Here is a 24,753-nt window from a genome sequence, read left to right on the forward strand (position 1 = left end):
TTCTTCCATTTAAAAATTTTGTCAAGCATACTTTATATGGTAGAAAATCCAAAAATGGCGCGCTATTCAAATGACGAGGAATGTATACATATATGTAGTATATTTTTGTTATTTTTATACTACGCAATTATATGTAGGTAAATTTTTTGAAAATTTGTCCTGCATTTTCAAAATATATTTATGGTCACCGTATCTATAATACATATAAACCATATACATAAATCAAAGTTTCACACTTTTTATAACGTGCACAAAAACTTTAAAAATTTTCTACTTTTTATTCAGAATTTCTAGAAAATTTTCAAGCATGCAGTTTTGTAGCCCATTCGATTTTAGTTCAATAAAGTTTCAAACGGCTAAAAAATCCCGTTGATTTTTGAGATTTTTTTTTACAGATTTTTGCACTTTTTTTTGAATGTCTTATCAAATAAAATGCGGGAGACCATTAGCAACGAAATTTTAAACAATCAGCGCCAGTTTTTGTAAATTGCACTTGCTATATAAAAAAAAAAACCGCAAAAGCAGTCTCCAAACAAAAAACATCACAAAAATTTTTGTGAACTTTACATAAAGTGTGAAATTTTGATTTAAATGGTTTATATTATAGAATGAACTATGTTTTCATAAATAAAAAGTATTTTTCATGAAAATAATTGTGAATATTATATTAGGTGTACACTTTTATTTGTCACCTAGTGTATGTGCATTGCTTTGAAATTTACTTTCCTGTAATAAATATGAAAGTTTGTATGCTATGCGCAAAGGGTAGATAAAGTCAAAAGGTCATTTTAATTTTTTGTGTTTTGATTTCAAGCAAGGTGTGGTAAGGTAAATAATACCCTATTTGTCTGTTTTGTATTTGCTGAGTATTATTAGGCTTTAGTAACTCCTTTGAGTTTTGATTGGTATGGTCAAGGTGAAGTTCCGAGCAATGTACGATAACACTGCACGGCAGCCAGGGCGTGATAAAACCAATTTTTTTCTGAAAGTCTGGTTTCTATATAGAAAAGTAAATTCAAAGGCATTCTTGTAAAAAAAAAACTTTATTAGTTGTCGTGTTCTTCCTTCGTATTGGTAGACTAGAAGAGCGTTAGCTACGTCGCTACATATTGGCCTGAGTTGTTCCTCGTCAAACCCACCACTGGCATCGTCAGAGCGTTGAGCATCTAGAGTTCTTCGCACCCACATCTTTCGCGTATCTCTCCTCTTCTTGAGAATATGTGTCTTCTGTCTCTCCTCTTCAAGGTATTGGTTAATAGTCACTCGCTTCGCTACGGGATGAAAGGGGGCTTTTTATGCTGCGCTATTCTCTGCAGCTGCGACACTCTTCATCACCAGCTGCTGGTGTATTCAGTATTGAAAGCCAGTTCCGGAAACTCTCGATTTTTCTTTGCGACTACAGCCTTTTGTCGCCAAAGTTTCGTCGAAGCTTCGATGTCGATGTCGCAACCCGTAGACTATTTCTGCGTATAGTCGAGTCAACTAGCGAAAACTCTGATCTGCAAAGTTGCAATATCCTACTGGACGTTGTCTGACCGCTGCCACTTGATATTGATCCTGCAGTTGGATAAGTACCAAACACTCGATTCTTACAGGTATCCTTACCGGGCACTGTTCGTATGAAACCCATCCGATACGGATCAATATCGATAAGAGGTGAAGTCATCTCAGCACTTCCTTTACACAATCACATAATTGGCTTTTTTGCAGCTAAGTCGGCTCGTATGCCTTAGGAGCTCTCTGAAATATACATCAATGTGCCTGCGGAACTTTATTTTGAATAAATCGTATGGATAACCTGTACTTACCGTACCAGGGAAAATTGTGGCACAATGGACAATATAAGAAACTAGTGAACCCGCATGGCGTCAAAACGAAAGCATTTAATTAAATTTTTTAAACAGGTGAAACCCTATTCAAAAAACCCTAAAAATATTCCTAATGATTAATCTTAACCGTTTCTCAGTGATGAGAGGTCTCGCATGGTGTCGGTTTTCATTTCTTCAAATTTCAAATGTCCCTGTAACTTCAAAAAATAAAACCTGTGCACATCTATGTAGAATCCCAGTTCTTTAATTTGACTTCTCATTTTAGAAATTCGAAATGACGGTGCAGATGTGATGACCTTCGAAAAAAATACATGACAACTCTAATTAAAAATATTATCAGCCTATAAGTTTCTTAAAACTCTTTCGTTTGACACTATTATTTCGATATTTCATTTATGTATCTTTAATATAAGTAAAACAAATTTGATTTTTCAAACAGGTGGCAACCACTTTAAAAGTATTTTCAAACTAAAATTTTTCGCCTAGCATTGTTATACATATTTCAACTAACTGATGAATTAAGTTGAAATTAATTTTTTTTTAACACATGGCAACTCTCCTAAATACAGTTTAGAAATAAATTATTTTCAAACCCATTTCGATTGATGCCCATCTCTTGGCAATCCATTTAACTTATTAAATAATTTGAACTTAATTTTTTCAACAAAAAAACCAAATGTTCAGCTTAAAAATTTTGATAACCATATTTTAAAATTTCATGTAACTTATTTATAATTAAACGAAATACCACTTTCAAAACAGGCGGCAACCGTCTTAAAAATTATTTTGAAACTAAAATTTCCTTAAATATTTTTCGTCTGACATTGTTATAAATATATCATGTAACTGATGAATTAAATGGAAATTTATGTTTGAACATGGGGCAATCCTCCTCAATTTAGTTCTTAAATGAAGGATTTTAGACCCATTTCCATTGATACCCATATTTAATAATTGACTTAACTTTTTAATTAATTTGAGCTTAATTTCTTAACAGGTGGCAACTTTTCTCTAAAAAGTAAAACCTTCTTGAACAGCCACACCCTAAGCCCTTTAATTTGGTACCTCACTTTTGAAAATCGAACGATCGTTGTGGATCTGATGGCATTGATTGTTAAATTATTTGAATGCAATTTTGTATCCGGTGGCAACTCCTTTCGAAAAACTAAAGTCAGTTTGCACATCTACAGACCAAGCGCTTTAATTTGACACCCTATTTTTGAAATTCGAACGAACGGTGCAGATCTTTTATGCGGAACAAAAAATGGCTTCGCGTATGATTTTGAACTTAATTTTTTAAAAGGTGGCTACTCTTTTCGAAAAATTTAAACTTTATATTATTATTTTGTCCTTTGGATGAAAAATTGGCGAAAATTCGTAAAATAGACAAGCAATTCGCGAAGCCTTTTAGTCCTCACACAAGCCGGTAAACGATTTTAGCATTAAGTAATAATAAAGCTTACTTAACCACTGGTACGTTGGACGCCGGCAATCATCCAAAATATTTACTCTTCTATTTAGATCGCAAAAAATTTTAAAAAGAAAAGAGATGACCAACTGCCTCCCTTTCACGTCTGCATATCTAGCTTTTGCGCAACCAAAAAGCCACATAACATTTTTGGCGATTAAAAGCCATGCAACAACCCACATAATTGCCACCAAGCCAAGTAGCGACTAACGAAGCGGCCAACATTCAGCATTTGAAGCTTAAAGTATAAAAGGATAGCCGACGCTGTGCTGCACTTGGCTCATAATGAGCTATTGTATTGCAGCCACTTTAGAAAGTATCAGATGCAGTTGTGGACCACATACCAAGCATTTACATACATACATACATACATATGTACGTAGGTTTGTGATCAAAAGTTGTTCACATCGTATTTTATGCTGGTAGTGAACTTAGCTTTGTATGTTTAGCATACATGCTTTTGCATGTTTGTTCTTACCCTCTTTTAACTGGCTGTGCATGGGCAGCTAACAAGAGGCAACAAAGTAATGTGAACACTCACGAGCAGTCAGTTAAATGTACGACAAGTTCACCAACGAGCACAGCGAACAGGCTGTCAGAGTCGACCACAGCAGCTTGTATAAGTGTGTATGTACATGTACGTGTACGTGTACGTGTAACATATTTATTGGCGCATAAGCTAAAATGGCAGTGTCACCAGCAGCGACAAGCAAATGTGAAGGACATTCCAACCACTAAGATTATGTACATATGTGCTGTGTTGAGGCAGCAGCATCATTACAATGAGAGCAGCGTAAATAAATAATTTCATGATTAGGTTGCAAGTGTGCATCTAGGCGCACTGAAGGCGGTGGCAAGCTGTCAGGTAGACTGAGTGTGTGGATGATGGCATGCTTGCTTGCGTTGTATCGAAGTTTTTTCTTCAATTTGGTGTGATTTGTTTACTGTTATGTTTTCATTATAATGCGACCTCAACTGCAGACCAATATAGTAAGCCACTGGACCTTCATCTGTATTTGAAAAGTATTTTTCATAATTTTACATACCCTTGTGGTCAGCTGATTAAGTCAAGTGACATTTTGATGAGTTTTGTTTATTCTTCTTTTGTTTATTTAATGTTTATGGTTTTTTTTTTATAAAAGTCTGGCACTTTACCTAACCAGCCGCACATGAATCCACATTTCAAACTTCGTACAAAAATTATGAAAATTTAATAAACTTTACCATTTCCACCCGAAAATTTTAACATTTTCAATCAAAATTTTTTGAAAAATTTGGGAAAATCCGAACAAATTTTGAATTGTAACGGAAAAGCACGGAAGTGCCCAAAAAGAAAATCGAGATATCGAGAATCCCAAAAGATCCGGAAAAATAATAAAAAAAAAATCATAAAAGTTTCGAAAAGAAATCCTAAAATTTCCCAAATAAATTCTAAAAATAAAACTCAAAAAATCCCGAAAACACATTCCAAATAAATCTCTAAAAGTCATTAAAATTTCCGAAGAACTTCCCAAAGATACCGAAAAAATAAAAACGAAGAATATCCCGAAAAGCAAAGCTTGAAAAAATAACAACGGTCCGGAAAAAACCCGAGACATTTCTGAAAAGCCTCGATACATTCTGAAAAAATCACGATATAAAAGTCAGCAAATTCTTTAATACTTCCAAATAGTTAAACAAGAAGAATCGCTAAAATTTTCTAAACGTCCCGAAAAATCCCACAAAAATCACGAAACGTAAACAAGTTCCGAGAAAGTGATCTAGACTTGTTTCAAAAATTCTAAAAACTCCCGCAAAATCACGAAAATAAAACACAAAATATCCTGAACGGCCAACCATGGAAAAAACATAAACAATTTTTAAAAGTCTACAAATTTTCAAAAAGCGCAAAGTATCTCGAGAAAAAAATGCTGAAAAGTAAAAACCGGGGAATACCTAAACTCTCTAAAATCCTATAAATGTTTCGGAAAAATACTTAAAAACCTTGAACAGTAAAACACAAGTGTCCCGAAAGGTAACGAAGAAACTCTGAAAAGCCCTGGAAAATATCCCGAAGTTGCTAAAAGAAAAATTGAAATACGAAATTTACCGGAATCGAAAAAAAGCCTCGAGAAAATACCACGAAAATACCGAAAATTTTAATGCTAAGAATACCGAAAAATGCTGAATCGGGATTTTTTTTCATGTCAAGTCATGTTTTGGGTACTTTTAGGAATCTTAAGGGGTTTTTGCAGTACTTTTCGGGAACTTTTGGAATTTTTAAGGAATTTTTGGAAATTTTATTTCGGGTTTTAGTTTTCAGGATATTATTTCAAGGTGTCGAAATTTTTCGAAAATTTTGGTTTTTTGTTTCGGGAACATTTCGGGATTTTTTCATGTTTTCGGTAACTTTTGCGGCTTTTTAGATTTTTACCGGATTATTCATATTTTAATTTTCGGAGTTTTGAGGAATACTTCGGGAATTCTAGGAATTTTTTCGCGATTCTTCGTGCTTTAATTTTAGGGAATTTTCGGAAACTTTATTGATTTTTCCGGGGTTATGTCAAAATTTATTTGGGATTCATCTTTCATCTTTCGGGATCTTACGCGACTTTTTCGGTATTTTACGGCACTCCTTGCTCTAAAGTAGTATACATCAAAATATGTATAAAACGATTAAGTGAGTGAGCGAAATTCGCAGCCTATGCTTAATGGATAAGTTGTGCAAGTGGAAAGGTTAAGCATTTGTTTAGAAACGCAATTTGTCCTGGCGCCCTTCAAATTCACTTTTATAGACCTGCATACAAATATACTAACATAAATACTGTCATATGTGTGTCGTTACAATTCCAGCATTTGATTATTCAGCACAGCTCAGCTAAGTACTTTGCGGGTACGCCTCATTTCTTGGCAAACAAAATTACGTCGAGTCAGCAAGTCTGCTGCGTAACCTACGAAAATCATTGAATGTCTGCCTGTGCGAATTTGGCGAATTTGGCGAGTGTGGGCGAAGTTGTGTACATACTTTTATTTGGTGTTGTTGTTTTTTTTACTATTTAGTAAACCGAAACTCGCTTGTGAGACATTCCTGGTTACTGCCAATGAAAGCCATTGCTGTTAACTACATTTTGGCACAAATACTCGGTTATTACTGAAAATGTGTGGGAGTATGTGGGCATATGTATGTATGTATGTATGTATGGCTGTGTTTTTGCATACGAATCTGGCACATTGCATTGGTCATTCCCTTCTGCAACGCTTGCTTCTCTAACCCTCCCTCCCTTTCTTTTCTTCATTGCCGGCCGACAAAACTTTGCCAATCTCCCACACAAAAATGTTCACTGTGGCCACTAAACCAATTTGATTATAGCCTCTTTGTCAGCATCAGCAGCATCGTTGCAGTATCATTTACAATGACTTTACAATGCTGTCGCTCTGCCTGTGGTTGTTGTTGTTTTTGGTTTTTTTCTGGCTTTAGCGCTTGTTAGTCGTTAATTTAATTGTTGGTTGCATGACATTGACACCGGCATGTGCAGTGGACAGACAATTTGGATGCCCTTTCGAAAGTGCGGGTATTGTTTTACTTGCGAGTGTAATTCGATAAATTATGGAGTGTGAAATTCGGAGATTTTACATAAAATATTGATTTTGACTTTTCTTAAAAACTAATACACATTTCGCTTAAAAATAAACTAATACCTATGTATGTATGTATGTACAAAAGTTTTTGTAACAAATAAACAGTGACTTATTTCAATTCATTGTAATTAACTATTTAGTCCGTCCCTTTTCAAACCCGCTCAAGTAGTTATATGAAATTAAAATTTTTTCATAAAACAATAAAAGGCACTCATAGCTCAGCTTTATAAAAACAAAATGCTCGCGTTATCGCTCATTAAACAAATATTGAACCTAAACTAATATTGAAGTTAAAAACTAAGCAGTGAAAAAATGGTACAAACTAAAAACATAAATCTTTAAACACACATACATATATGTATGTACATATATCCTAGCAATACTTACTCAATCAAAACTCTTCGAAAAAATCGATAAAACAAAGTGTTCAAAATTACTATACCTAAAATAAAATAATTAAAAAAAGAACAACAACAAAGACACAGCAAAAATGTGGACGCCAGAATCGGAAATTAATTCCATTGCAATGGCCACAACTATGCGTCATTCACAGTCATCATCATCAGGTGAGTTTAAAAAATACATTTTTATGTTTGTGTCAAGGAGAGAAGGAGATTTAAAAAGGCGTTGAGTATAAAAACTTTACAGAATATTTTAGAGTTTTTATGCATATGTACATAATCGTTGTAACTTAGAACTATATTTTTTTACAGCTGTTTTAAATGTCATTTAGGCAAGAAATTCCTTCTTAAATCGACTCTAGCTTCTTTTCTTAGCGGTCTTAGAACTATAGAACGAAAATTCATGTATACTTATGCTGGTTGGTGCGAAATAAAGTCAATTGACATTATTACCTTTTCAAAATGGAAATAAAGTCAATAAAAAGTTGGAAATAAAGTCATTGATGCTATTTCCTCATTTAAATGGAAATAGCGTCAACAATGCTTAAAGTATGTCGATTCATAGAAAAAATGTCGTTCTTACAATAAACATTGCCCCGTAAGTGTTGTTTTTTAATAGATGAAAAATGTTATTGCCAAATCCTTAGTGTGGTGCTATTAATTCACACACAATCACCACCAATTGATTTTTTTTATTTAAAATTACGAATGTAGTAAAAACACGATGCGAAAAACCAAACGCAAAACGCAGCTGGGATACGAGAAATATTTGAAGAAAGAGTGTAGAGATGATCCAGAACTTGCACTTGAAACACAAATTATATGCTTTTTTACTGCAGACAAGTTGTTGCCAAAACACAGCAGAAACCGGCGGCGTAGCGTGACGTGGTTATTTCGCACCCGGGTGGGAAATAAAGTCAATTGACCTTATTTCCGTTGATCTTCTTACCTGTCACCGTAATCAGATCATGTTCAACAGAAGTCATATAGTGTTGGCAGAAATAAATATCCATTTAGGGCTGGAATCTCCAGAAAAAAGGGCTAAATGATAAATTTTAGAGCTAAGAAAAGGGCTAGTTTCATTATGAATCGATTAAACACTTTTTTTTATTTATTTTAGAACGAATTTAGAAAAATTTAATAGTTAAGGTACATATACTCAGAAAAAAGTCGGCTAAATATATTTATCTCAACACATGATTGGGTAACTATCGCCAAATAAAGTAACTACATATAACCAAATCATGTGTTGAGAGAAACATATTCAGTTGACGTAACTAAACTCTTTTCTTAGTTACCTTACCAGTTATCTTAGATACATTGCGAATTCATTAATTACACTAGTTTACACGAAAGAAAGACTTCCCTAAAAAGTGTTTTTTAGACTAATGAAGGGTCGCTAAACATGAAAATAAGTCTCATTTATTTTCCCGAAGAAGCGTTTTCGAGTTATGGGCAAAAACCTGTTTTCTAGGTCTTTTGCAGTTATTGCTAAAAATAAACTCCAGAAAAGGGAATACGACTAATCTTGTTTGGCTGTCTTTCGAAAGATTTATTTAGCCTCATTGCGTTGATATATTTTTTGTGTCTATCGGAAAAGTACTTTTTGAGTTTGCTTCGAAGCATCTATTCTTACGGACGCCTCAAAAATGAATTGTGGCTAAGGGCGGGGATCTTATCAACCGACGTCCAAATAGATAAGTCTGTACAACCGAATTCGGCCTGTGTTTTTCAGGCAGTCTTTTTCATCAAAAAAGCGTTCAAAATAATTCCAGCCCCGGAACTAGCTATCGTATCTGATAACCCGGCGGCGATTAAGGCACTAGGCTCTACAAGTACCACCTTCAGCACAATAAAACAAAGCAGAGAGTACGATGCGGCTTTAGCTGAGCGCCATGTCGTTGCACTGATCTGGGTGATGGGGCACAGCAGCATTCATGGCAACGAGATGGCCAGCGAGCTAGCCAGAAACGGTCAAGAGGTATCTTTCGTATCGTATTTTTCTCTTTTGTTCGACAAACAAAACATTATTTGATTTAGTTGGACTTTCTCAGAACTGAAGCCAGGTAAAAAACTTTCCTTCAGTTGTCACTGAACGTTTCACACCTGATTGAATCATATTCGTTGCTAAATTTTGTTGGCAAACGTTTAAGAACTTTTTATCATTGCAGAAAAAAAAATCGGTGGTAGTCATGGCCAAGGCAAAGATTAAAAGACTACAATAAAAAATATGTGTAATAAAAAAGCTAGACTTACATATGTAACAAGTAAGAAAGTCTAAGTTCGGGCGGAGCCGAACATTAAATACCCGGCGCAAGTATTAAATATATGTTTTTTCACCTTTCCGAAACCTACCGCTAGATGGTAAGCCGGGGTGTATCAATGTTGAGTAAATTAACGTCCTTAAATTTCGAAATATTGCAGTTTCAAGCATTTATGAAATTTACCGTTATATGAAAAGCGGCCCCAATTTTAGTCCGATTTCAATAATTTTCAACGTTTTGCTTATATGTGGCAAGCACAATATCCACACCGAGTTTGGTACAAATTGGTAGAACGGTTACCGATATACTTATATGAGATCATAAGTGGGCGGTGCCACGCCCATTTTCCAAAGTTTTACCATAATCGTATTTCTTGGTAAAGAATTGTTGCAAGCATCAATTTTGAATAAATTAGCTTCAATNACAGACAGACATGGCTTAATCGATTTCTTTTTTCATCCTGATCATTTATGTATACATTTGTCTATATCTATCTCGATTCGTTTTGGCTGTTACAAACAATCGTTATGTGAACAAAATTAATATACCCTTGTGCACAAGTGCGCTCGGGTATAAAAACGTAAGACGCTAACCTTGTCTGCTCGAACTGATTGCTGGCATTTTTTCCGCAAGCGTTAAAAAAAATTAGAAAAAATCTCTGCAAACTGATTTCGCATTTGGCAGGGAATTGCATCTAACTTGGTTTACTTTAGATATGTATGTATTTATATACATATGTTGGCTGCTGCTGGCAATATAAATACGCCCACAATACAGCCAACGCGTTGGCGAAGTGCACACGTGCCACTTTTTAATACACGTGGCTGTTTGTGAGCTTGTGAAAAAAGTTTAAATTTATGCATCTATACATATGTATGTTTGTCTATATTCACAATTTGGGTCAAAGCCATAAGCATTATGCAATTCATTGCATACTTAAAGGCCTCCAAAATAGCGAATGTTTTGTAGTACACTCAGAAAAAACATTCCTTAATGCTAGGAAAAAAGTCTATTCGGACATATTACTTTGAAATGGCTCCAATGACATCGCTGCCTTAATATGAGTCAACGATTTGACTCAGTTTAAGAAAAATTTACTTTGCCCATATTCCTCGGACTAAAACTAGTAAAACTATCAAAAAATGAAAATTCGCTCACAGCGAGAGAGTAACAATGAAAAGTAGGGGATAGCTTTCTAGTAAAAAGTGGTAACATCTGTCAACTTCGACATAACCTCCAAATTTGCCAAACACACTACAGCTGATCGGTTGACACATTTACCAGAATTTATCAGCAAAAGATCTTCGAACTACTCTCTTTTTTGTCCTCTCAATAGTCAGAGAATCGAGTACGGGATAGATTTCCAGTAAAATCTGATTGATGATTGATGATCTTGATTGATCATTCTGACTATTTCTGACTAGTCCGGTATTGAGTAAATTTACTTCATCAAATGAATGACGCTCTATTTTTAGCATTAACCTGAATTAAGGAAAATCTTCTCAAATTGAGCAAATTTTTCGTAATATTAAGTAACTCTAAAATAAGGATACTGTTTTTTTTGTTTTAAGGGTGGGCTTTTTAAGGAAGAACAGTAACTCTAAAATAAGGATACTGTTTTTTTGTTTTAAGAGTAGGCTTTTTTCTGAGTGTAGTATGCGTATGAATGAAAGATTTGCTGATTTCCATTCACAAACAGAGAATTCACTAGGTACATATGTATGTATATGTACACTAGTGGTCCAAAAAATTACAGCCCCTTAGGATTGTGCCATTCGAAAAAAATTTACCCTTATTTATTATTTTGAAATAAAAAAAATATTTAGATTTCGCTCAAAGCGCTCAAAGTTTTTGTAGAAATAGTATAGAATTCTTGAAAGTCAATATTTTTCGATCGGGAAATTCTGGTTATTTCAGGAAACTTCCAATATTGATTTGCGACAATTTTACACCATTTCTACGAAAAGCTTTTTTTCCCCATATAAAATACATGGGAAACTTTAAGCGCTTTGAGCGACCTCTAAATATTTCCAGAATTCAAAATAAAAAATAGGGGTATATTTTTTCGGTATAGAACAATCCTGCTAGGGGGTCGAGAGCGTAAAAATACCCACTTAACTTTTTCACATGCATTTTTGGACCACCCTAATGGACACGTATGTATATAATATGTAGCCATGTATGAAATTTCATTTCAGATGAGCTTATTTCGTGTAGAAAATCCTTGCAGCAATTAAGGCGCACAAGTAGGGTGCATACATACATACACACATGCACATGCAATGCCGACAAACCGTCATGCATTTTGCAGTTATGTGTACATCTTCACATACAAATAATACAATTCTAGCTTTAAGTATGTATGAATGTGTTTATGAATGTTTTCTTGACAATTATATTTTATTTTGTAGTTCTTTTTATTTCTTTTAAAGTTGCTCGTTTGCCGCATGAAAGTCATAAAAGCTCTGATTTCTTTTACTCGTTTGTTTATTTTATTTCGTAACATTGTATGTGAAACTGAAGCAACTTTGCATGTTTTTAAGTTAATAATTCTTTAATGCGTACAAGTAATACCAAACTATTAACACAAAAAACCAGCTGTAAAAAATGTATAGTGCGTTTAATAGTTAGTCTACAAATCCTTTAGAAAACTGCAGCTAACTTTACACATAACTTTATCATACCAGTACATATTTTTCGATATAACTAACATTCGCTGAGAAATTCAGAAATAAGTGATGAGGTGAGTTGGTGGGTGAGGTGATAAGATGAGCGGAGTTGAGTTAAGGTGAATTGAGATGCGTTTAGGTGAATTGGGCTGAGTTGAGTTGAATTGGTGGAGGTGATTTGAGGTTAGGTGAGGTAAGATGAGGGAAGTTGACGTGAGTTTAATTGAGGGGGAGTGTGTTGGGTTGTGTTAAATTGGTGGAGGTTAGTTGAGATGAGTTGAGGTGAATTTAGGTGTGTTGAAGTTGAAGTGGGTTGGGGTGAGGTTAGGCTTAGTTGAAGTGAGGTGCTGTAAGATGAGGCGTTTAGTTGAGGTGAGGTAATTTTAGCTGAGTTGTGGTGGAGTGAGTTGAATTGAGGTGCGGTGGGGTGTGAGTTGAGTTGAATTGGTGGAGGTCAGGTGAGGTGAGTTAAAGTGAATTGAGGGGAACCGAGGTGAGTTGAAGTGTTGTGGGTTGGGGTGAGGTGACCTCAGTTGAAATGAGATGAGTTGAGTTGAGGTGAAGCGAGGTGAGCTACAGAATATGACGTAGCATATCTTTATCTCCCAATCTTTATCTTTTTTGCATAGCTATCTTTATCCTCTTCGTATCCATATTTGTACTTGCCTTTTTGGATATATGAAATGTATGAAAAATTAATTATCCCCATATATTCCGATCAAATATGTACACACATTTAGAAGATATTAACCAATACTTACCAAAGAAAATAACTTGAATTTTTTATTACAGAAAACAAAAGAAAATAATTAGAGGCAATGAGTTTCTTTGTAATTTTTACTGTAAACTTTGTGTTGAAAATGTGTAAAAATAGTGCGAATAGTGTGTTCTTAGCTACATAAATGGAGCTATATGTTATAATGTTCCGATTTTTTCGGTTGCGATATAAGATTAATACATTATAAAAAGTACACTCACGCAATTTCAATAGGATATCTCGAAAACTGAGAGACTAGATTGTATACAAACAGACGGGCAGAAGAACAGACAGACAGACGGACATGGCTAAATCGGCTCAGCTCTACGTTCTAATCATACATATAAGTATACATTTTCATTGGTCTATCTCTTCTTATTCTGGTACTTACAAACATCGGACCACAGTTATAATAAGTTTGAAGCATTTCATACGCCGCATTACTATCATTATTACATTACAAAAAATACTCTGACCAATTCTACAGATCTGTATATAAATTCTTAAACATATATGTAGACTATTCCGTTCCTATACTAACATTTTAAATCTATTGAATACATACATAGATTCGCTCGAGGAACGAATGGGATCAAAAAATAATCACAGATGCTTCACTTCGATAAACACGGACGGCTTTAGGCTGGTAACTGTGACTAAAATTATGTTTCCGTTAGTCTGATCACTACAGCGTGTTGCAAGCGGAATTTTTATTTTTTCAGATAGTCCGTCCGCTATAGACGCTTTGCAGTGTAGCATCAGTACCACTAACATCATTTAATAGTAGGTAGTAAAGATAGGCTAAAGAACCAACTTGTAGAGGGGCGAGTGACTTACGGCCCAGGTTTGATAAGGAGAGGTCCATAGCCCTTCATCTCTTGGTATTTAAGGCTAAGAAGAATTAACAGTTCTTTAGGCAATGCAGAGACCAGAATATAGCGAATGTGTAGAAGAGATAAATTTGATTAAAGAAAATGACAAGTAAGAAAATACCTCATAATATTGTATTCTTTTATTTTTTCCAACCAATTCATTTGTCCTCCGTTGTCAATTGCCAAGAAATGAATTCTACATACTTATAATTGAAAGGACATCTGATGACAATGATGCTGTAATTTAAAATTCAATGCCAAATAATGTGAAACATTTATATATAAGAACTAATTGCTATTGTGTTTGTGATTCTACATCTACATTTACTAGCAAGGATACTACAACAAGAACCATCAACCTTCGTTGATGATACTGACTGGATATTTAGCATTTGTAACGTGACGCCGGAATACAAATGATTACTCTCAAAAAATAGCTTGTGATTTCAAATTAATGTCAACTAACAAAATCCTTTAATACAAGGACCGTATCTAACAGTTATAAGCGATGTCGAAAAGATCATCATTTACTCCTCAGGTTTTGATTTTTATGTTTTTTTTTTATCAAATTTAAGAATCATTTCATGAGTTCTATGCTTACTCGAAAAATAATACTTACTTGCTGAGTTTTATTTTTCTTTCAATAACTGACACTTATGAAATGAGTTTTATTTTTCTGTCGTAAAATAAAACTCACCTTGTAAGTTTTATTTATCGTTCAAAAATAATTGTTATTTCGGAGTTTTATTACTGAACAAAAATTAAACTCATTTCATAAATGTTATTTATTTAAGGAAAAATAAAACTCAACAAGTAGTAAGTATTATTTTACGAGCAAACATAGAACTCATGAAATAAGTCTTAAATTTGATGATAAACATAAATATTATAAAATTTAGGCTTATTGCACAAATGTATAAATCTCTAAAAGACGATCATTTTCATATACTACATCACATATTTCTGAGCACTCCTTCATGTTGATTTATATGGAACAAATTTGCACCCATAACAGCTATTTGCGGTCCCTGCTTTATTTGGCATTCAAAACATTCTACAAAACAAATTTTAGCAAACATATTTTTTAACTGGATTTACATATGTATGCACATTAGGGTGGTCTTTAATATATTAACATCATGGGGAACCCCTTTATTTTGATTAAACGTACAAAAAAAAAGGCATCCACCTAAATTTAAAAATTAAAATAAAAATAATAATAGGATCGTTACCAGACTTAAAAAAAAAATATTTTAATTTTAACAAAATTTTGACTTTGACCAGCTAGAACTCAGCAAGCTTATAAATTTATATGAATAAGTTTCAATAATATATGTCAAATTTTTCCGATTTAGAGTCAAAATTGTGTTGAATTTGGCGACATAAAAAAAAATTATTCTTTTCAAACCCCTAAATTTGTTTATTTGAAATTGTCGTGGATGTCTTTATTTTACATGTAAAACACAATAAAGGGGTGTTCCATACAAAATTTAAAAGTTGATATTTTAAGGTCCACCGTAATATACCTACAAACATACTATACACAATTTAGTCTATGCAGTAAGCAAAAGTTATTATATATTAAGTATTTCGTTTCTAAATTAAGATTTTTCTCTGACCAGGGATCGAACTCAGGACCTTCGGTGTGATAATACGCACCTCTTACCACTCAGCCACAGCGGCTGTATAATCTATTAGGTGAAGCAAGACATGTGTACACATATAAATTTATATTAAATAACATAGAAAGAATGGAATAAATAAGTGGCAAGCAAAAAATACACAAAACGGTATAACATTTTTTCTTACAAGCATATATTTTCTTTACTTGTCAACAGCAAAGTGTTCTTCTGGGAAAACTTTCTTACAGAATAGTTTGCACATTTCATATGCAAATTTATTTAGCATCATATAGATATGTATATACATTAGACAGAACCACCTAACAAGCAAACAAAAACCAGTTTATAGAGTAATTTTGCAAGGTAAATCAGAAAAACTTATTTTTTTAGGACGAACCTTGGGCTTGCCTTTTTAAATTTTTCGGTGACACCTATATACATCCGGCAAAAAAAAATTTAAAAATAGTTCTACTGGAATGTACTTATGTACAAATACTTCCTACGTTAGGGTGGTGCGTTAGGGTGATAGAACGTGGTATTTGAGGCTAATGAACTTTGGAACCAAAAAGTAAAAAATCTCCTCAAGACAAAAAACAAAATTTCAAAATTACCTTGCAAAAATACTTTAGACTCAGGAGTGTACTGCGAACTTTTCTTTTCTGGTACAGTTTAATGTGCATATGTATGTACATACACAAGTATAAATATACTATACACCGATATGTAAATATTTATTATGCCAAATTGTTTTATGTAAATGCACTTAAATGGCTTATGTTATGATAGGATATGCCCATTAAATATGCAAAATGCCCATCTCGTATGCTGGCGCCACCAATGTCACACCCTCTTAAACGGCATTGTGCCGCTGCTATACCCACTTGCTGGAATCCGCCCACTTTTCGTTTTAGGCTTTCAAGTAGTTGTGTGCGTGTGTGGATATACATACATATTTTCGAATGAGGTGCTACTAAATAATTAGTGCAGCATTTTCCTCGCCTTTTGCGTTGAAGGGAAATATTGCAGTAAACTATAAATAATTGTGCATTATGCATGCGATGAAAATTTCAAAAAAAAAGTATATATAAAAAAAACACACTTCTGCGCTGTGCATGCTAGATCATATTGTTTATTTATTATTCTACATGTTGTTCTTACGTGCTGACAGTATGCACTTTGTTGTGTAATTTTTTCGTATTTTGAAAAAATTTTAGTTTTCTGATTTTCCTATAGCAAGTAAGACCATTTAAATTTCAAATTATCTTCCGCTTGGAAAAGTAGGAAGAAATTCACCGGTGTCGTCTTGCAACCCCTGCTTACCGTTCGCTCATTCCTTAAGGGCATTAGAGTGGCGAAAGAGCTCGAAAACCAGTCGAAACTTCATAAACCTTTCATTGTGTCTTCTGGTGATTTTGAATATTTGTATATATATTTTTCAATCCATACATAATACTAAAATTAAACATTTTAACACTAGATATTTACATTTGTAATTAACATTTTGAGCAAAAATAAAATGCTAGAAAAGGTAAATATTTTTAAGAAAAAAACTAGAAGCAAAACAGGATTTTTTCCGGCTAAACCCAAAATAAAAAAAAAGCTAAAAATATTAAATGTCAACACTGGTTCTGTAAGTGACATTTTTTGTTTGCCCTGCAGCTCCGTGAAAATCCTCATCGAATCAGTTGTTTTTTCGGGTTCGCTGAAATCCGACTGCTACTTCGGCGGCGAAACGTGTTGTGCGGGAAATGTGGTTCCACAGCTTCGTATATGTCGATTTGTTGAAGAGATTGTCCACCAAAACTTTGGTTGTGGCGTACTTTTCAACGGTGCGCTCCATGCTCTTCCCCATCATATGGGCCTGGTGACACCTTCACTGACTCTTCAATTACTACCTGTGATAATATGTACCAATTTAGTCAAATGGCTCTTCCCGCCTCTGCCTTAAGGAAAATGGATTTCCAAGAGAGTGTTTTGTAATTGTAAACGATGTGATATACATGAGATTCATCGCATTTTCTTACCGTTAGGTCTTACAGAAGTACCTTCCGCAGCCTGATAGGCTCTTTCATATTGCCAAAATCACTGCAGAGATCTCTATAATTTTGACTTTGACATTTTTTTCTTATATTCCTTCTACAAGGTAGGATATTCGGATTGCTTTTCTTTACGGGCACTTAACGCTCTATCCAAAAGCCTGCTGGGCTTTACATGAAATCTGGTAAGTTCTGCTTTCCGTCATCGAACCGCTTTTCTCTGCCTGTTTCTTCTCTGCGGACATTTTTGCTCAAAGCAAGGAATCAAAGTACTCGTTACCTTTATTACAGGTTTTTAAATTTAGGGTATTCTCGTTTCAAACCACAACCCAGACTTTTGCCAGTCCGCCCTTTGAGGATTCTGTCAGTTCCTAGCCTAAATTCAGTTAAACTATAAACAAGTAGTTAGAGATTCAACTTCCGAGATCATTCATCCTTTGTTGTGGTTATTATATATTTTACTTTATTATTATTTCAGTTTTAAAAGAAACCTATTTGCCTTTTTACCCAATTTTTTTCACTACTTATTTATTCCGAAAAAGTTTTATACATCCTTTGAGTTAATGTGCTCATCTGCACCTTCAACCCTCTCGTTTTTCCAGCCAATCAAGTTACCGATTTCAGCCTTAAGCACTCAAGCAAAGATGCCAAACGTATGTAAATAAAATATAATAGAATCAATGGAAATATAAATATACAACTGTATATGTGTGTTTTCTTTTAGCATTGTGCCCTTACGCTATGAATCGTCTTTGTTACTGTGCGATAAGTAAATACACAAAACTGATTGTATTTCCATGCTTTTCTTTTGTTAAGCTCGTCGTTTTCTGCTATTTTCAAACTCGCACGTCATTCTAAGAAAAATTATTGCTTTGTTTGTACACAAAAGAAATCAATAAAAGGACTACACGTAAAAATAACACTGTACAACACAACATACATATGTGTGTGTAGTATGTACATTAAGCCGTATCACTATATATGAAAGAAAAAAAAAAAAATTTACAATTTTTATTTGAAGTCAGATTTTTTTAAATCTTTATGTTGCAAAAAAGGCCTCGCTCTGAACTTTGTATTGACCATTAAACAGTTTTGGCCTTCAAAACTCTTTTGATTTATATATTCACTAATTTTAGAAATACCATACCTAGTTTTTTTATGTTTATACTATAAACCTAAAGCTCTCACAAAATAATGACGACTTTGCTAAAATGTGCTAAGTCTTATTCAAAAACAAAAATTTAAAAATGCGGACTTCAAATGAGAAAGAGAAAGTTATGGCAAAAAACGCGATTTAGCTGTTTTAGCGGCTGCCTAAAAAACTTTATACACCCAAAATTTTCTCTCAGCAAACATAAATGTTTAAATAAATCTAACACAGACTAAACTTTTTCTCGTGATACGCCTTAATGTACATATGTATGTATATAAAAATGTATGTATAAATTCTGTTTGCATGTGTGCGCATGCCACTCTGTGTTGTTAGCAATTCATCACAGAAGAAAGAATGTAACTTACACAAATATTGTCTTTTCGTACATGTCACGATTTTTTCGCTCAAAACTGTAGGATTGATTGGATATTTTCATACAATTTATTTATATTTTCAATAAGGATACGACAAATACAGTTAATAGTTTATATATAGCTAATTAATTAACTAAATATTATACTCCTTATGCCTCGTTTCGCTTCTGTGCACAAAGAAAATAAATTCCTTAATTTTTACCAAATAGAAAAATCAAAAAAAATAAATAAATACCGGAAACGCTTCGTTATTCTGCCATCTACTCTTACAAACTTTTTCGTACCTGCACATTCTCCTAAAAGTAGGCTACTGCTAATTGAAAATTCAAGACACGCAAGCTCGCTATTATACATTGTAGTTAGCCCGACCGGCAGTTGTTGCTTCTAGCAACTTACTTGAAAGTAATTATTAGGGTTTTTATTTGGAATGTTTACTAGTGCGAGCATTTTTATTTTATTTTCATTCATACGAATTAACACAAAAGTCAAACTTGGAAATGTTCGTGAAAATGTTAAGTCAGTCAGCAAAAGAGACATGAGTGCTCTATAAAGAGTACGAATATGCAAATTAATAAAGAGTAATTTTTAAGCTAAAACCAAAACCGACTTCAATTCTAATATAAAAATTTAAGATTATTGTTAATTTCTTCATGAGCCAATGATCGGGTTAATGGACATATGTACATACATATGTAGCAATATCGAAGGGAACGAAATGGCCGATACGATGGTAAGACAAGGCTCGGAAATTCAAATTAGCTAGGCGTATAACTACCGACTACCATTGATTTTCGGAGACTCAATAAGAGTCGCACTGAATAAATATTGATGCTAAAGAGATCTGCAGTAAGAGCTCTAGCCGGCGTCGGCACAGGCCGCTGTGCTAAAACACCAATGCTACATCGACCGCCAGTGAGGTCTACAGACAAGGCTTCTCAAACATTTGGGATAACGTTTTATCATTAGTTTGGTGTAGATAGCGCAAGTATAAATATCGGGGCTTCACAGCTTTGTTCGGCATAGTAAATGATTTAACATACACTATACTGAGAATATGGAATAACATCGGTTAGAAGTATGTGTCTCCTCCTGGCGCTCATAAAGGGCATTCACAATGGGTAAGTCTACCTCGGAGTGGAAGTATGAGTCATTCGTACGCGCCTGCCTAACCTAACCTATTCTATCAAAGAAAAATGTGTGCTCCAGTTAAAGCGGATGCACCGGATATGTTCGAAATCTTAAAAGGAAAGAACCCTCTGCCCAGCTGGTCGAAGTTCGCACAAATATTAAGACTGCAACCAAAGAATTCACTGAACGGGGCGAGATAAGGAAGACGCATGACCTAAGTATGACTAACATTTAAACGAACCCAAATTCGGTGTTGGATTTGTTTGGGTAGAGAGACTTTGTCGGTAACAACTGTCGTTCATCTCGTTAATTGAGCATCTCACCAAAATCCATATGGAACCAAGATTCTTCAGTACCACGCTCCCAGCTATGGGTTGGACGAGGTGTTGAAAGACCTCTGCTACTGGCGCTTGAAGCGCACCTACGATTGCGATACAAAAATCGTGTTTAGCGATGTCAGTTTCAGAGTAGGCAACAAGGGGATATTTAGTACCTGGGTCGAATAATTCAGCCATTTCATAACATACTGAGGCTGATCGACTTTGTTGTGGCCCGAAACTTTGTAGTCTGTAGCAGTAGGTTCCATTTTAGAAGTATTCATCGGACTATTTGGTTGTCTCTAAATCGAAAGCCGAGAAACTAAAACAATCATGTTGATAGATGGAAGGCACTTAAGGATAACACAGAAAATCGATTTGCATATAAATGAGTGCAAAAAGCTTGAAATGTTTAAAAATTTATCAGAAAGCTGTGCGAGTTATGGAAGGCTTTTGGACTAGGACTACGATGAGGTACGAAAAGCAATTTTGAAGCTGAAGAGGATGGTAGGTAGGTTACTGCGGCCGCCCTCAGCCAGTTTTGGAGGGAGCACATTTTCATTGTGATAGCGTGAGAGAAGTGCTTTACAATTTTCCTTTCACCAGAAGTGGGACCGATTCGTCGTTCTCATGAAGGTCACAAAATCGTTGATGCTAGCTGAACTCAGATTAATCAGAAACTCACAATAGTAGGGATACTTAGAACGAATATCGGAACGAATGTTGACATCGCCGAGCAGTGACTTATGTGGATAATATTTTTTACTCTCGACTTCCTGTACATCGCCTAACAGGTCATTCGACTACAGACCCATTCAGTTGGCGCACGTTCCCTTCAAGCAGTGGCCGGAGGACGGTACCTAATAAATATTTATACTAATCTTTGAGATTAAATCTATGACGTGCATCCTTGCCACCTCATTTAGAGTATGTCTACACTGCGTGACTACCTGTACTAGGATTAGTTATAGCCAAATGCCTTAACAGCTTCCAGACTTTCAGAGAAAATAGTTACCATTTGCTGATTAAGAAAATAGTCGATCAGCAACTTCCTTGCTTGTTGCCAGTTTAACTCGAATTTCGGCAAAAAAAAACTGAGCTTGAGTGAGAGCTCTTGCGAGTACCGCCGACGTCCCACCTTAACATTTTATTTGGGGCCGTCGGTGTATGGGGCCACTGAATTACGATACAAGCTCAAGATTATGTCCTCCTCGCATTTGCTGCTAGAGCGGATCTCGCTGTGAAAATAATTCCTCGGAAGGTTTGCAGGAATATCTTCCATATTTCTGAAGGGTTCAGTAGAATGTGCAGCAAGCGCATTTACCGCCGTTGAGGGTAAAGCCACTTTGACCAGCATGTCATAGAGTAAAATAGGCTGCAATCCCCATTTTTAACAATCCGGGGAAAAGTATCAAAGCGAATACGAAAATGAATACGAGTATGAAGGCGAATGCGAAGACCAAGACCAAAATGAAGACGAATTCGAAGACTAATACGAAGATTAATACGAAGACAAATACGGGGGCGAAGACGAACACAAATAAGAAGACGATTGCGAATACGAAGGTTGAGATGAAAACTAATATGGCGACAAAGAGGAATACGAAGATAATACCAGATAAATAATTGAAGAGGTATGCTCCGCGACTCCCATTACTATTGTGCAAAAACTAAAACGATGACGAAGACCGATAGGATGACCAAGACGAACGCGAAGACGAAAGCAAGTACAAAGCGAAGACGAATACGACGACGGGGATAATGGCAAAGACTAAGACTGAGGGTAATATTAAGATTACCGCGAATTTCTGCAATATGAAACGAACTAAACTCAAAGGAAATCTTCATATATTGGTAAGGCTTAGGCGCACTTTTTTTTAGTTTTCAGGCATTCATAAAAAGCAAGCAAAAATTTAAATGCGCAGTTCAGCTTGAAAACCTCCAACAGGCTCCGTACAACCCAGGTACGATAAAACCAGAGTAACTTCCGATAAGTCCAGAAAAAACTCGGAAAAATTCAAAAAGTCTCAAATTTTTTTTTTATTTAAAACGGGTTCGAAAAAAACCAAATAATTTGATTTATTTATCAGCAAATACAAAATATAAAGTAAGAAACTCCTACTACACGGTACTACGAAAAAATTTACTGCATGTTTTTTTATGTAATGTGATAGAGGTGCTAGAACAGGTCTAAAAAATAATTTTGGAATTAGCATAATTTCAAATACACCCCCAAAATCTTAAGTTATGATCACAAAACTTTAAATCTGGATGTTGGGGATTTCAATTTGGCGATTTGGATTTTGAGGATATTGTGGTACACCCTGGGCATTTCCTGTTGGTAGGTCGCACCGGGAATTGAACTTGGGTGCTACCATTTATTTGATGCCCAAACTGGAAGCTTTTTGGCCAGATGGGTTGCCATTCATATTTGGGTATATCTTTGCGTGCTACCAAAAGTGCTGGGTCTATGAGGTCATCATCATCTTCGTCATACATACTTATTTATTTAACTATGCTTTTCTACTTTCGACAATTTCACCTTTTAGTTGCGGCGACTGTGCGTCAACATTCCTTACACACACACACACACACACACACACACACACAGATAAATATACACTTAAGCGCGCATGAGGTTCACCTCGACCTTGTCCTCGGTGACCATTGCAACGTTTCAACTTTTAGCAAAAGTATATCTAAATGGTAGTTGAGATCGGCGTCTGTGATAAAGCGTGCCGTACTTGTTACCTATAAGTATGTAATTTACTTACTCACACTCACTCACTTGAATATTTCACTGCCCATTTTGTTGCTAGTAAAGCGTCGAAAATATTGACGGCTAATTTGAATTGGTCGCACCAAAAATTACCTTAACTGCGAGTATATCCTTCTCACTCACAATCAGCCAAACTTACGAAGGAATAAGGAAGGGTGCATACATATTTAGGTAATTGATTGGCAGTAGCGGTTATGAAAATGGCTCTGTCAATAATCGATGCCAATATACTTAAGTAGTCATGCTTAATATTTTTGGAATAATTTTTGTTTTTGTGTCAAGTGTCGTAACAAAAATTTATTTATATTACCGGCTGTTAATATACATAATAAATAGGTACGTTTTTATGACTGTGCAAATAGTTGTTGATTGATGAGATAAGTTAAGGCTCCTATGTATAAATTAAAGTGGCATTGGGTGTAATTTCTGAAGTTATTTTTATTAAAAGAGAGGTGTGAGATGACTGCTGTACTTATACATTGTAAAAGTCATGCAAGCAAAAATAGCAAAAGCAGGCAAGACATAGAATTTTTTTTTATCGATTTCGGGTAAGCAAAATAAAGTTTGGAAACGAAATTAAGAAAGTTTGATGATTTTTCTCATTTATTTCTAAACCAAGCCAGTTTTAAAAATTCTTCCGCCAGACTACATATCCCTCACAGGTATGAATCGTCGCAGTGTTGAATACTTGTGCCGATTTCCTTGAATGGACCTTACGCTTTTGGAGAATTCTTCTCTATAATGAGAAAGATACGTTAGGGTAGGTTTAGATGGTTATCGTTTGTAAAAAAAAAAACTCACCTAACACTTCCTAAAGACGTGAGTCTATTCAGTAACGTCCTCTAGCCCAACCCCGAAAGGTGCCCAAACAGTCAATTCCATGACCACAAATCGCAGTTTTAGCGACTCAAAGCTTTTGGGCTGGTGAACGTTATTGAATGTGGCTGGCCACAAAATAAAATACGTCATCACCAAGGATGCTTCATAAACTTCTAAACTGGACAGGTTTCGAGATCAAGATCGAGGCAGGATAATGTTCTCACTCCCAGCGGCGGAAAAAGCCAATAGGAAGATTTATTCTAGCCTTGAAACTTAGTTGCAGTTCCCTTGCGTTACGAAATTTCGTATGACTCGGAACCAACTATGGCACTGATAACCTCAGATGTCCATAGTACCCGTAGCAGCCGTAATGTTCCGGAGCTCCGCGCTACAACAACATAACCCCGACAACCGAATGGCTATTTCAACTTTTTTCCAGCTCTATCTTTCATACGAAATGGTGTTGGATACTCTTCCCACCTTAATGGCTGGTTATCTACGGGGACTGTGAAATCTTAAGAAATAGTGTTACTAGAAAAAGACTGGATATGTAGAACAATTAGTAACCTCTTGGCGCCGCAAGCATATGGAAATCCATACAGCAGTTCAGTCAGTCTGATAACAGCTATGAAAAGCAGAGAACGAAT

The 24,753-nt window shown here is 35.1% G+C and overlaps 1 protein-coding gene across 3 annotated transcripts in view; it reads left to right on the forward strand.

Annotated features, from left to right (window-relative positions):
- LOC108359930 (apoptosis-resistant E3 ubiquitin protein ligase 1) overlaps window positions 1-24,753 on the forward strand; it is a 34,020-nt gene that overhangs the window by 2,910 nt on the left and 6,357 nt on the right. The window contains exon 1 of one of the 3 annotated variants that reach the window (XM_017612009.1): window positions 7,400-7,481. The exons of the other annotated variants lie outside the window; for them this stretch is intronic. Coding sequence (XP_017467498.1) covers window positions 7,406-7,481 — 76 coding nt within the window. The 5' untranslated portion in view covers window positions 7,400-7,405. Of the gene's footprint in view, window positions 1-7,399; window positions 7,482-24,753 lie in introns of those variants that run through there. 3 annotated transcript variants of the gene reach the window in all.

The sequence above is a fragment of the Rhagoletis zephyria genome, unplaced genomic scaffold, assembly GCF_001687245.7.
Source record: "Rhagoletis zephyria isolate East Lansing unplaced genomic scaffold, Rhagoletis_zephyria_1.1 Rzeph_scaffold_00492, whole genome shotgun sequence".
NCBI lineage: Eukaryota > Metazoa > Arthropoda > Insecta > Diptera > Tephritidae > Rhagoletis > Rhagoletis zephyria.